Below are 13,936 nucleotides of genomic sequence, written 5' to 3'. Positions count from 1 at the left end.
TGCGGCAAAACAGCTGACATTCAATGTTGATCAGACATCGGCATTTCAGTCATCAGATTTCAACCACAAAACAACATTGAATCAGTGACACAGTTTCAACGGTTTGATTGGATGGTTGTTTGATGGTTGATCCACCGTCATTTGTCGACTTCAACCAAAAATCAATGATTCTAACTATAATTCAACGTTGATTTAACGTCATGTGCTATCTGGGCAGCATTGATGAGTGTGACATTTGATTGCTTTAAGTAACTGGAGATACACATGGGGACGGATCTCAATATCAGGTACAAACTGAAATTTTGTTTGCTGGCTACAAAGCTCAGAAAGCAAGTTAAGCCCACGACTGACGTTAAGAGTTCCAGGAAATGACAACATTTGTGGTGATGCCATTTAGACATACGGGGTGGAAGTGAAACTGCAATGCTTATTTCAGCTCTCTCTCTCTGTCACCCAGCAGCTACCAATGGATAGGTTTAAGACGATTCTGAATATTGCCAGCAAGCAGACCAACCTTGGTTTTGGGTTGGTTGCTCTGTTGACAGCTGGAGGCGAGCAGATCTTCTCCTCGGTGGCATTCAAGTGTCCCTGCAACGAGCTGAACTTCCTGTATGGCTTGGTCTTCCTGTTGGTTCCAGCATTAGCTTTGCTGCTGCTAGGTTATATTCTCAGCAAAAAGATGTGGATATTGTTTACAGGTATTTGGCACAACAGGGCAAAGTTGTGTTGTTGGAAAAACCTGGCTACCACTTGCACAGCTTTCTTCCAAATCAGTTCCACAGCCCTGGTGGCACCGTCCAGCTGGTTTGCTGTTGCTCTGCTTAATGGTAACTATTATGAGTGTGCAATGACTGGAACCAATGTGAGTGTTTACAACCAGTATTTGTGCAAAGATATGAATTCTGAGTTGGACTGTGCAAAGAAACTTCCCATGCTTCCTTGTGATAAACGTAATGAGGAGCTTCTGCGTACACTAAGATCTCAGTCTCAGGTAAGCAGTTTTCTGATGTGATCCCACTCTACCATTTATAACACAAGTCTTTAGTCATCACAGCATTCTTTATTCGTTAACTTGGTACTGAGCAGTACAGCAAATCTTTGTCTGGAAACACTGCAAATGTTTGTTAGACTATCAAATAGTTAATTATTTGTGTAAAAATCAGCATTTGCAGCTATTTTAGGATGAAGAAATATGGAATTCAAATATTGCTAGTTAAAATCGTTCTCCCTACAAGAAAACATGAGAACAACTATATTTGTTTTAGTATAAATATAACCTTTAGCTGTGTTGATTTGACAACATGTTTACACTGCAGACTATTTAGTGTCTTTAATAGATGGATGGATAATCACAGGAGGGTTGTATCTGGCTGCATTTACTTGAGAAACCTTAAAAAAAGAAAAAAAAACTCTAGAAGTAGTTTTAAAGGGGCAGAATTATGTTTCCAGGCACATAGTACCATTTCATAGCATAATCAAGTAACTATGTCACCTTCAGTTGTCATAAAAATGCTGAATATATCAAATATGACTTAAAAGAAATTTTACTTCCTGTTTTGATGGGATTCTGTACTCTTTAAATACTTCTGCTCTTTCTGAAACTCTGTCTTCAGGAAGTCATCAGAACATGACTTTTCTATTAACCCTTTAACACCATTGTTACCAGTGTTGCACTAAGAAGTAACTGGTATGAGATCAGCAGATGTGCAGTTCCACCAGGTGTTTGGCTAGTCTGAAGGAGCAGAGCAGGGAGCCAGGAGGGAAGGCTGCTCTGTGAGGTAGAAGCTTGGAAACTGCAGCCCTGAGAGTAGCTGCACCTTGAAGGTGATGGTATTTCCAATCAATTATGCACAGCTGAATGGCTGCCATGTGAGACGAAAGGATTTCTCAGACATGCATGAAAGAATCAAAGTAACACTCCAGGTATGTTTTTGATTAGAGAATAAGATTATAACACAATGTAAAGCTAAAAAAGTAGATTTTACATGATACTGCTCCTTTAAAGGAGCCAAGAGAGATAAAGAAACAACCCAATGGCTTCATTGTAATGTTAAGGCCAGAGAAACTAAACTCCTTCAGAAGTCCTTTTTCAAAAGCTCATGCATCACACAATAATCTTAATACTGCTATGCAAAGATTCAGCTAATAATCATAGTAACCTTAAATAACCTTAAAATTTTCCCACAACACAGTAATGCATATAAAACAATGAAACATAAAAACATTAAGAGTGGACACAGTTCTATTTTTGACATAACTAAAGTTCTGTTTGTTTTTTTTTGAACATATTAAAACTGGTTACAGACTTTAAATTGGCAGGAAGTGAGCTCCAAACTGCAGATCCTCGCACAGACGGAGCACTTTGAGCAAAAGTGGTTCTATGGAATGGAACCTTATAATATCCATGTAAAGCTGCTCTGGTAGATCTACTGCTGACCTGCAATTTCTGTATACATTCACTTAATGGGTTAGGTGCAAGTCTGTTTAAACATTTAAAAATTAGTCTTAAAAGGTCATGGCTTATAAAAGTAGAAAAGTCCAGAATGCCAGATTTAGCCATCGAATTGGCTTTTGATATAAAACCTTTCAGGCCTGATTATAGAGACTTTCAAATGGTTAGAGTTTGGCTGGTCTGTGGCCAGACAGTAGCTCCAAAGGATGGACGTGAGAGGATCATGGAGTTTCTATTTCTACTTGAGTAATATTATTTTGAGTTATCACTACTCTTATTTGAGCTCAGTTTCTGGATGCTCTACCTACCTCTAATTACATCACTGGATGAAGAACAAGGATGTTTTAGTCCAAAATACATCAGACACAGAAAAACACTTTTCAAGTTGATATTAAAGGACTTAGAACAAACTTAGAATTTAGTTTTAGAAAATGTGGAGTACTGACTTTTAACCCAGAAAAGGACTTAGATTAGTCACTCTTCAGCTTATTTTTTCAGAAACTGTAGAGTTCTCACTATTTAGATGCAGAGACCAGAAGCCCAGAGGAAACTTTTGAATCGACACTACTTTTTAGACTCTTGTTCTTCCAACCCGGAAATGGAATGGGCTCTTTGCACCTCAGCTTCCGCGTTCGGGGAAAAGCGGCTCGGTTGTTTCCGATCTATTGAAAATGGCATTTTACATTAGGTCCTTGCAGGGCTTGGCCGAGTTTATGTACATCGATCCAAAGCCCCAACAAGTCAGCTGGAGAAAGGTTTTAAGATGTTCGCCTCGTTATACATTCACTGACACGAAGGTGAGTTTTACTTTCGTGGCTAACATTAACCTTAGCTTATGCTAGTAGGCAATATTCTCTGACATTGTTGAGCCAAATGTGCTATTTAAGTATCTAAACATTCCAACGGACAATATTTTTTCAGGTATATTATGTGTGTTTATTGTCGTTAGTGTCAGACTAACGGGGTTCGGTTACGGTTCGGGCTTTTTACTTCCAAATCATGACGAAGCTCAACAAGCCTCGTAGCTTAACAGTAGCGCAGCTCTGGTGTCAGAGATCTGGTTCAGCTGTTCAGGTTCAAAGTTGCTGCTTTTAGAAAAATATGACCGTGTTGCTTCATGTCTCCGTGTTATTTCGTTTTATTACCTTTGCATGTTTCTTGTTCAGAGCTCAGATAGGACGGTGTTTACAGCAGGATGTACAGGCGGATCAGTTGCTCGGCTGTCTGGCTCTGGTCTGCTCTCTCGTTCCCATAAACTCTTTCAGGCTGAATACAGAAGTGATTCCATGGAAATAACTCAGGGAGGCTCCTTTATTTACCATCCGTATCCCCGGTACATTTAGGCTAAAGAAGCTGATCCGGAGTGAATGAAGGCTGCAAACTTTGTGCTGTGCGCGTTAACTTTAACTGGTAATGACAAATATTTACAAGCCATCGACTTCTTAATTTAGGATTGCTTGGAAATTAATGAAAACTTTAAAGCCCATTATATTAGGAAGACACCAATCTTCATAGTATTGCTTTATTTGCGTCTCAAATACGACTTTGTCTTTTCTAGCTGTCATGGTAACTCAAAGCGGAAACAAATGAGCCACATTGGCTCATGAAGATGTGACATCAACGCCGTAGGTGCAAAGAGTCCATTAGACCAGAGGATACTTAGCAGCCCTGAACAAGAGCACCTAGTTTACATACTTTAGATCAACATCAGATTCTTTTTCTCTTTTTTTGCTCTTTCCTTTGGTTTGTTATTTTGTTTGTGTTTCCTTTTAATTCCCGTAAAGCAGTTTGTATTGCCTTGTTGCTGAAAATGTGCAATATAAATAAAATTACATTTACATTAAAAGAGGAGCTTTTTGTTTTGATCCAAGCTTTATTATTTTGAAGATAGTTTACATCTGCGTACCCTGCTGTGCTGTTTGACAACAAACAGCTGATATTGTCAGTAGTACTTTGCAGTGTTCTAACATAAATACATTAAGTATTGGTTTCAGTAGGTGGTTTATGTTATAAAAAAGTTTGCAATGATGTTACTGATTTTTACTCATTGACTTAGTGATAGACAAAATTAATGACATTTTGTCTATCACTTTGAATTGTTTTGTTTCTGAAATGTGCTACACAAATAAACTTGGCTGATTGATTGATAATGTACCAGCTCTTAAATAATTTACCTGTATGTGTTCCAGAGATTATGTTCAAATTAGACCATTCCTTCTTTTTGTGTAATTTGGTGCTTTTTTGCAGTAGATTGTAGTCTTAAATACTAATGGTAAATGGCCATAGTGATAAATAATCTTTTTATTTTGATGGTTACAACAGATTCTAGGTTGGCTTGTCATCACCTTCATCATGTTGTCCAGTTTACTGATCATCTGCCTGGCTCGCTGCAACTCGCCCATCAGCTATCAGCAACTCAAGTTCTGGAGGGCATATGCTCAGGAGGAAAGTGAGCTCATGGATTTATACACCAATAAACACGCTAAAGATCTTGCTGAGAGAAACCTAAAGAGCTTTTTCAACCAGATGGAACCTGCAAACATCACCACTCCCTCCAACAAGGACTGGGAGAAAATTTCCTTATTATATAAGTTTAGCACCAAAGATCACTTCTACAGCACTTTGCATCGATATGTGGAGACAAACCAGGAGGGTGATGGGATTAGGATGGTTTCAGTAAGATCAAATGAGTCAACTGACAACCCTGCTGTTCTCCATTTTGTGGATGGTGGAATGGTTTCAATATGAAAATAATTTAAATTGATAGAGGAAGAATAATAAAGCTTAGGATATATTTCTAAACATGATATAAGTGAGTTTTCTTAGCTTTAAAAGTATATGTATGCTCATGGCAGTTGTAAGGAGTCATGATTTGAAGGATTTTGGTTTGTTTTTCAGTTTTATTATATTTTGTCTCAGTTTTGTATTGTTGTGGACTTATGTTCAGAATTTCTACTTACTTTTGAATTTGACCATATTTTTGCTATTGTTTCACATATCTTCATGTTTTTCTGGTAATTCTGTTAGGCAACCAGTTGTTGGTTAATTCCTCACCTCCATCTCTCTCACCACTGCTGAACACCAGAAATCATTCCTCTGTCTCCCATCCAGTAATCACTGTCCCTGTATATATCCTCCCTGTTCTTCCCCCTTATTGCCAGGTCTTTTTGTTTGGTCCTGTAAATGTTTCTTACGCCCTTGTGTCTTTGGATTACAATGCATGTGTTAATTATTCTCTGTAATTTTGGAGGTTTTCTTCATCATTAAAGACTCATTTATTTCCACTCTGCTTGCTTGCCTGTTTGCCTGGGTTTGTTGTATTCTTTGAGTGATCTGGCAAAGTAACAGTGTGGATGTTTAAATTGGATTATTATATTTATGAATGTTGCTTGACAGTAATTAGAAACTAGATTCTGTTTAATCTGAGTTCATCCAACAGTCCTGACCAATAGCAATATATCAAAAAATTGTTTGATACTGACAGTGGTTTTTATCAAAAGAAAATTATATATCTTACAATATAGATTAAGAGCCTAAATGTGTTCTGTAAACAAGTACACAAAACTGGTTTTGCAGGAGGGGAGCCTGAGAAATAAAAACTAAACATCCAAGCATCTACGTTAAGACAGAAATGCTAAAGATACCTGTCAAGATCCGTGTTTTTGTGTGTTTATATTTGAGTTTTCTGTGTTCAGTCCCGTTTCCCTGTGAGTCTCTGTCCTGTCCTCCCCGTTGATTGCTCCCCAGGTGTGTCTCATTCCCTTAATTACCCCGTGTGTATTTTTACCCACCTGTTGTCTGTGTTCCTCGTCGGGTCCTTGTCTATTGTCGTTTGCCTACTCGCGCCAGTTGTACTGCTAAGTCCTGGTTTGTGTTCGCTCGCACGAAGTCCTGTCATTCAGTTGCTACCGGTATTTGGCTGTGTGCCTGTCTCTCTGCCGTGCTGCCTGTTTTGGACTGAGCTTTATTTTCATCATTAAACATCATCTTCACCATAACCTGGGTCTCGGCGTCTCTCCTCACCACCATCCAACACACTTTATGACAGAAGGACCCGACCAGATCGGTGAGGAACGCCAACATGGACCCAGCAACCACCGCCACAGCTCCACCCGTTTACCCGTTCCTCAGATCTCCGGACATCTACAACATCCAGTTCGAGGAGGACTTCAGTACCCTGTCTAACATGTTTCACGCCGACCCGTTCATGCTGGACCTTGTTCAAGAACTTTATGAAGAATTTCTGCACAAGCAGGTATTCACCACACCCGTCAGAGTTCTGTCACCCCCACCGTTCAAGCCTCCTCCGCCAGTTCCAGCATCCGCTCCAGCCACCTCCGTCTGCCCGTCTCCAGCCGCCACCTCCGTCTGCCCGTCTCCAGTCGCTACAGTCCCCGTGGTGCTGGGGTTTCAAGGAGCCAGGCTGTCCCCGGGACGTCAGGCGGCACGGCTAGTGGCGTGGCCCGCACCCGAGCTCCCCGAGTCTGCTGCCGGAGCGCAGCCGCCCGAGCTCCCCGAGTCTGCTGCCGGAGCGCAGCCGCCCGAGCTCCCCGAGTCTGCTGCCGGAGCGCAGCCGCCCGAGCTCCCCGAGTCTGCTGCCGGAGCGCAGCCGCCCGAGCTCCCCGAGTCTGCTGCCGGAGCGCAGCCGCCCGAGCTCCCCGAGTCTGCTGCCGGAGCGCAGCCGCCCGAGCTCCCCGAGTCTGCTGCCGGAGCGCAGCCGCCCGAGCTCCCCGAGTCTGCTGCCGGAGCGCAGCCGCCCGAGCTCCCCGAGCCTGCTGCCGGAGCGCAGCCTTCCCCCGAGCCAGAGCTCCCCGAGTTTCCTGAGTCTGCTCCGCCCGAGTTTCCTGAGTCTGCTCCGCCCGAGTTTCCTGAGTCTGCTCCGCCCGAGTTTCCTGAGTCTGCTCCGCCCGAGTTTCCTGAGTCTGCTCCGCCCGAGTTTCCTGAGTCTGCTCCGCCCGAGTTTCCTGAGTCTGCTCCGCCCGAGTTTCCTGAGTCTGCTCCGCCCGAGTTTCCTGAGTCTGCTCCGCCCGAGTTTCCTGAGTCTGCTCCGCCCGAGTTTCCAGCCGGCCTTCCTGCCGGCCCGGCGGACCCGCCTCCACGTCTCGGCCTTCTGCGCCGGAGACGCCGCCCGCCGGATCCGCCTCCACGTCTCGGCCTTCTGCGCCGGAGACGCCGCCCGCCGGATCCGCCTCCACGTCTCTGCTTTCTGCGCCGGCGGAAGAGACCGCCGGACCCGCCTCCACGTCTCTGGTTCCTGCGCCGGCGACGCCCGCCGGACCCGCCTCCGGGATTCCGGTTTCTGCGCCGGCGACGCCCGCCGGATTCGCTCCTCCGCCCACCTGTTGGGTTGTTTTTTGTTTTGGACAGTTTCTGGACTCTGGCCCCTTCCGTCGCCCCTCCGCCCACCCCGTTGGGTTGTTTTTTGTTGGACTGTTTTTTCTATGGACTCTTGCCCTCCTTCCGTCGCCCCTCCACCCACCCTGTTGGGTTGTTTTGTGTTTTTGGACTTTTCTGTTTTTGTGGGCGTCTGGTATCCGCCCTTGAGGGGGGGGTACTGTCAAGATCCGTGTTTTTGTGTGTTTATATTTGAGTTTTCTGTGTTCAGTCCCGTTTCCCTGTGAGTCTCTGTCCTGTCCTCCCCGTTGATTGCTCCCCAGGTGTGTCTCATTCCCTTAATTACCCCGTGTGTATTTTTACCCACCTGTTGTCTGTGTTCCTCGTCGGGTCCTTGTCTATTGTCGTTTGCCTACTCGCGCCAGTTGTACTGCTAAGTCCTGGTTTGTGTTCGCTCGCACGAAGTCCTGTCATTCAGTTGCTACCGGTATTTGGCTGTGTGCCTGTCTCTCTGCCGTGCTGCCTGTTTTGGACTGAGCTTTATTTTCATCATTAAACATCATCTTCACCATAACCTGGGTCTCGGCGTCTCTCCTCACCACCATCCAACACACTTTATGACAATACCATCATTATTCAGTCCTTGGTTATTACAAGCTTTATATGTGAGGATTTTGAATTGCATTGCAGATCAAACAGGGAATTTAGAAGTAAATAAATAGGTGGTGAAATGGCATTACTAGCTAGTTCTTTCAGTAATCTTACTGTCTGTTTTAGAATGAGTTCATAGAGACCATGATCAATGATGCCAGTAATTCATTCCTTAGGGACAGGTTACTCTAATATGACCTTTTTTAAATAAGGACTAATCTAGTCCCTTCCTATTAATAAACCAGTAATCAGATTAAATTGCTTATCCAAATTACGGTGTTATGTCATTTTTCTTTGTAAAAAGAAATATTTCCTATTTTCTTGCATCATGGTGAGTCACAACAAGTCATGTTCTCAGCATGAGAACAACTCACTTGTAATTCACACAGCCAGCAACACAAATGTAAACAATAGAGTGAGGAGAGAAATGCATGTTTTCTAGTTGAAAATGCCATCAGGTAAAGATATCAATATTAAGCTGTATGCTCTGTGCTGGTGGCAAAGGCTTTTCTAGTTTCAAAAACACTACGTCATATTTAAAGAAACTCTTTGTTTCACAGCACGGCACGGTCAGACTTACAGAGGAGGTTTCATCAGGTGGTGAAAAGCAGTGAGCTGCGACTAATGCAGGAGGCCTCCACTGTCCACAAAAGCTTAGCCTGGCCACTGCCTTTCTGTGCAACTCCTCCAAAGAAGTTTCACATTCTTCCCTTTTCTTGGATTATCCCTGGTAGATAACAGAACAGAAGGAGAAGTTGTAAATGATGATGCTGATTTTCTGTGATGTTTTAGCATTTTTCCTCTGCCTGTAGTTTTATGAATGGCAGCAGAGGAGTTGAACGAAGCCGTTCAGTCTGTGTTTGTTATATTAGGGTAATATAACAAACAATATTTAGAAGCTATGCTTCTAAATAAATTGTTTAAATAAATTGACTAAATGTAATGTTTGCTGTTCCCAAAGTAACATCTAAAACATGTTAAACTACCTTCTTTAATCCCACCCACGATTGTCCTCAGCCAGGACATTCTCAATTATTTGAGGTTGCTTTTCATCACAGACAAAATATTTAGACATTCATTGTATTTAGATATTTAGATTAGACCCAGTTTGCCTGTGGTGCTCAGTGCTTAGAGTTTGTTGCTGCAGAGGATGACTTGGTTTGAAAAAAGGATGCATCTGTGTGATGGACTGCAGTCTAAATGGCCAGTCCTGTGGGACGGGAAGAGTAAACCACAAGGAGGATGTGAGCACTTCCCCCAGTGGCTCTTGTTCTCTGAATGTGCTCCTGCTGCAATGGCATGTTCTACGTGTTTAGTCTTGTCTTTGCAACAGACTGAATATCATATTAAATGTACATTGAGGGAATTTGTATCAAGAAATAACTAAGGTTATTCAAGAACCTTGAATAACCTTGTATTTTCGTTTTCATTTCTTTGTGCTTGATGTTGGTTCTTCTGTCAGAAGTAAATGTAAGATATCACACACTAACACTTATCCCAGTATCACAGCTGGAAAGGAAAACCTATAAAGAATAACTAACCCCAACGATTGTTATTTCTATTAGTTCGAGCACAGCAGATACTTCTTCTCAGGGCAGAAGAATTCAGTGTTGAAGTGAACAAAGGAGGAGCTTGACAACAGACCACCAAAGGGAGGGGCACAAACTGGTTTGGCAGATGAATCTCTGACAAACATCAGAGCAGGAAGTAGCTGATAGAGGTTTGGTTAGACTTTTCTCTGGGATAGTTTTGGATAGCTCCTGGATACAACACCATGGATAACTTCCAGACAGTACTGCGTTTCTTCATGAACCAAAAAGCCACCATTGGTTACAGTTTTATGGCACTCCTAACTATAGGTGGGGAACGAATTTTTTCCATGGTTTCATTTCAGTGCCCATGTAACCATGAGCAGAATTTCACGTATGGGATGATTTTTCTGCTTGGTCCAGCTGCAGTGCTTTTTGTTTTTGGTCTGTTCTTCAGCAGCAGGCTGTGGAGGCTCTACACCGGCTGCTGTCTTAACCCCATGAAGCTTTGCCCTCGCGGGAACTGCCTGGGCTGTTTCAGGGTGTTATTGAGCATTATTACTGGTGCTTGTGTGGCCCCTGTTATGTGGCTGTGCGTGGCCTTGCTCAATGGGACCTTTTATGAATGTGCCATCAGCGGTCTGGATGATAACCTGGTTGTGAATCTGTTTTGTAAAAACAAAACGTTGCAGTGTCGGGACCAGCTGGCCCTGGTTCCCTGTGGTAACTCTAAACTCTCCAGTGATGAACAGATGAAGCTGCTGATGATGTTCAGGGCTCAGTCACAAGTAAGACACACCAATTCCACACATCTAGAGAATTTCACTTAATTATCCCTAACCTCCTGTGCATCTGAAAGAGCTTTGTGAAATCTGAAACTTACTACCCAAATTCTATCATGGCTTTGAAAATTTGTAAAACAAATGTTGTGCAGCAGTCTAAATAACACTATAGCTTTAAGGGCAGGAGTGTTTTCTAGACAGGGAAGTTATTTTAAATGTAAAATCTGCTTTTATTGTGGGAAGTGTAAGATCCAGTAAAACAACTGCAAAGTGACTCCAAAAGCCTGTGAGTTCATGGAGATAGTGTTCAGAAAAGTGACAGATAACAATAAATAATAAATAAATATAAATACAAATTACTTATAATTTAACTCTAAATAAGCCATCGAGTCTGTCAGATGAGCTGTTAACTGAAAACAGAGAAACATATATTACAATATTTATTTATCACAAACCCATGAGATTTATGGATGTACATGATGGAATTTGATGATGTCTGTTTTTTTCCCAGGCAGTAATAAAGAATAAAGTGAGTTAATAATGTTACATAGAATATTGGCAGATAGTCCTAAAGTTTTGCTACCCTAGCATTCATCAGCTGATAATTATTGGAAAATATGCATGTCACTAATTGACAGAATGTTTTGTTTTCATTACATCTGCAGATTTTGGGCTGGAGTGTCATAATGGTTGCTGCCATTGTAGGTCTTTTGGGCACTTGCTGCAAAAACTGCCGCTCCCAGGTCAGCTACCTGCAGCTTACGTTCTGGAAGCGTTATACTGAGAAAGAGAAGGAGCGCTTTGATGCCTTCACTGTGGACTATGCAACAAAGCTGGCTGAGAGAAATCTGCAGAGCTTTTTTGAGAACAAAGAACCTGATCCCATGCCATTTCCAAACCACAAGGCATGGGAGGAGATCTCTGCATACTACACTTTCTCCAGGAGTGAACAGTATTACAGTACTCTGCAGCGCTACATAGAGCGGACAGACAGGGATTTTGCACCAGAAAATCGACCCGTTTTGGACATGGAGCATGGGATAGAGATGACCTGAACAACAACCCACTCAAGAGAAAAACTAAGGTCTGCTAACAAAATGGATATTAAAGACACTCATACAATTTACTGATGGTATTTAACATTCGCTAATTATACTTGATCATTTCCCACAACCAGCTACAGTCAACAACAAATAAACAGTAAACATAACTATATATACTGCTCAAAAAAATAAAGGGAACATTTCATTTTAATTTTGTGTGTGGCTCCAAATCCAGGCCTCCATTGGTTAATAAATTTGATTTCCATTTATGGTTTTTGTGTGATTTTGTTGTCGGCACATTCAACTTTGTACAGAACAAAGTATTCAATGAGAATATTTCATTCATTCAGATCTAGGATGTGTTATTTGAGTGTTCCCTTTATTTTTTTGAGCAGTGTATATAAATATATATATATATATATATGTGTGTGTGTGTGTGTGTGTGTGTGTGTGTGTATATATGTATATACACACACACTGTAATTCTATAAAACTTTCTATGAAGCTTTTTGGATGGTAAAGTACAAAATGTGTGAAATTTAATTTGAATTTGAATGTTAACTTTGAATTTCACACATTGTTGTACTTTACAAGTCATTGATTTGGTGCAATTTGCTGCAGTTACTTAGAAAATTTTTAATCTCATTTGAATATTAAACTGAACTTAATGCACTGATAACTAGGATTAACTGGAATGTATGTGTGACTGAATTAATTTGTTTTGTAAACTGGGTTGAGACATTTGTGAAATGGCACAAGAATCAATCATTTGAATTTCTCTCAGACCACAACCCAACTTGCTCTGTTATTATTATTATTATTATTATTATTATTATTATTATTATTATTATTATTATTATTATTATTATTATTATTATTATTATTATAGTCACAGTTCTGATTACAGCCGCTCTCAGTGAATGCCAGCTGGAGACATCCTTGAAGGAAGCGGGTCAAAGTGGAAAACTATTTGGACCACCTATAATCTGCATCAGAGGAAGGTCCAAGACTCCCTCTGTTTGCGTAAATTCCATTTACATAAGTAAACTGAATATAATTTTATTTCAGAGGCAATGTTTATATTTTCAGTCACAATTATATTTTCCAATTCCAATATTTTGGGCTGCATATAGTCATTTGTTTTCAACTTTCTTTTTCTTTTTCTCTTTTTTTTTATTTTTTTTTTTTATAAATTTTGCTTCGAGTTTTTACAGAGTGCACCGGCCGATACTTTCTGATTAGTGTAATCAGAAAGCCTGTCCTGATTACAGATGGGGTGGATCAGTCCTGGACAGATGCTGTCTGTCCCTGACCTGATGTTTTGGTCAGGATCAGGTCAGGGAGAGATACAGTCCAGGAAAGCACTGATTCAGACATGTAGGAAAAATAGTAACTGCACATTTCAATTTGATCCCATTAGGCAAAAGCAGGAGTGATGGGACAACAAAAATGATATATCTATATATCTGCTGAATGCAAGTTAATGATCTATAATGTAAAAGAAAAAAAATGTTCATATGATTTTCCATGAAAGAATTTTAGACAAACTGATTTTAAGGAAACTGGGTTTGTTGTGTGTTTACATTAACATTGTATTCTGTCTTTCAAATGATGTCTAAATGTTGTAATTAAAAATTCAACTCAACTATCCTCAGAGTCAGTGACATCTTTGTGTCAAGGTTTAGGGTATACTTTTTGTCCACATGCCGAACACTCAGGATGCAGTTCTCAAAATTAAGGAAATTGGCGCAGATAAATGTATCATACATGATATATGCATATAGAGTATAATGTAAGAAGCACTGTCAGAGATGCAATAAGTTTTGGAGGTGTGTGAATGATTTAATTGCCTCACTGTTGATTGCAGCAATCCACATTATTAGTAGAAATAGTGGACCCCAAAAACAAATTTTGCTTAGCTATTGGTTTATAAAAGTCCAGGCATATGGAAAGCCATTTGCGCCAAAATTGAATAAATAAATAAATGGGTTAAATAAATAAAAAATGAGTAAAATAAATCAAAAAATGAAGTAAATGAGTGAAATAAATAAAAAATTTGTTAAATAAATAGTTTAGCTTTTTCATTAAACCAATTTTTAATTTATTTATTTTTCATATTATCAATTTCCCAATTTCTCTTTTTCA

The 13,936-nt window shown here is 40.9% G+C and overlaps 2 protein-coding genes across 2 annotated transcripts; both read left to right on the top strand.

Annotated features, from left to right (window-relative positions):
• Positions 1-383: 383 nt before the first annotated feature.
• On the top strand, positions 384-5,741 carry calhm6 (calcium homeostasis modulator family member 6). Its single transcript, XM_014975594.2, has 2 exons — positions 384-991; positions 4,775-5,741. The coding sequence occupies exons 1-2, from the start codon at positions 467-469 to the stop codon at positions 5,198-5,200; spliced, it is 951 nt and encodes a 316-aa protein (XP_014831080.1). The 5' UTR covers positions 384-466; the 3' UTR covers positions 5,201-5,741.
• Positions 5,742-10,110: 4,369 nt separating this feature from the next.
• On the top strand, positions 10,111-13,441 carry LOC106909257 (calcium homeostasis modulator protein 5-like). The gene is made up of 2 exons (XM_014975595.2): positions 10,111-10,754; positions 11,414-13,441. Exons 1-2 carry the CDS (start codon positions 10,212-10,214, stop codon positions 11,801-11,803), a joined length of 933 nt encoding a protein of 310 aa, XP_014831081.1. The 5' UTR covers positions 10,111-10,211; the 3' UTR covers positions 11,804-13,441.
• Positions 13,442-13,936: the final 495 nt, after the last annotated feature.

This window comes from Poecilia mexicana, unplaced genomic scaffold (genome assembly GCF_051168715.1).
Source record: "Poecilia mexicana isolate PSO_F unplaced genomic scaffold, ASM5116871v1 scaffold_16, whole genome shotgun sequence".
NCBI classification, from domain to species: Eukaryota; Metazoa; Chordata; class Actinopteri; order Cyprinodontiformes; family Poeciliidae; genus Poecilia; species Poecilia mexicana.
The sequence above is the reverse complement of the archived record's forward strand: the minus strand, read 5'-3'. Positions and strand labels throughout refer to the sequence as shown.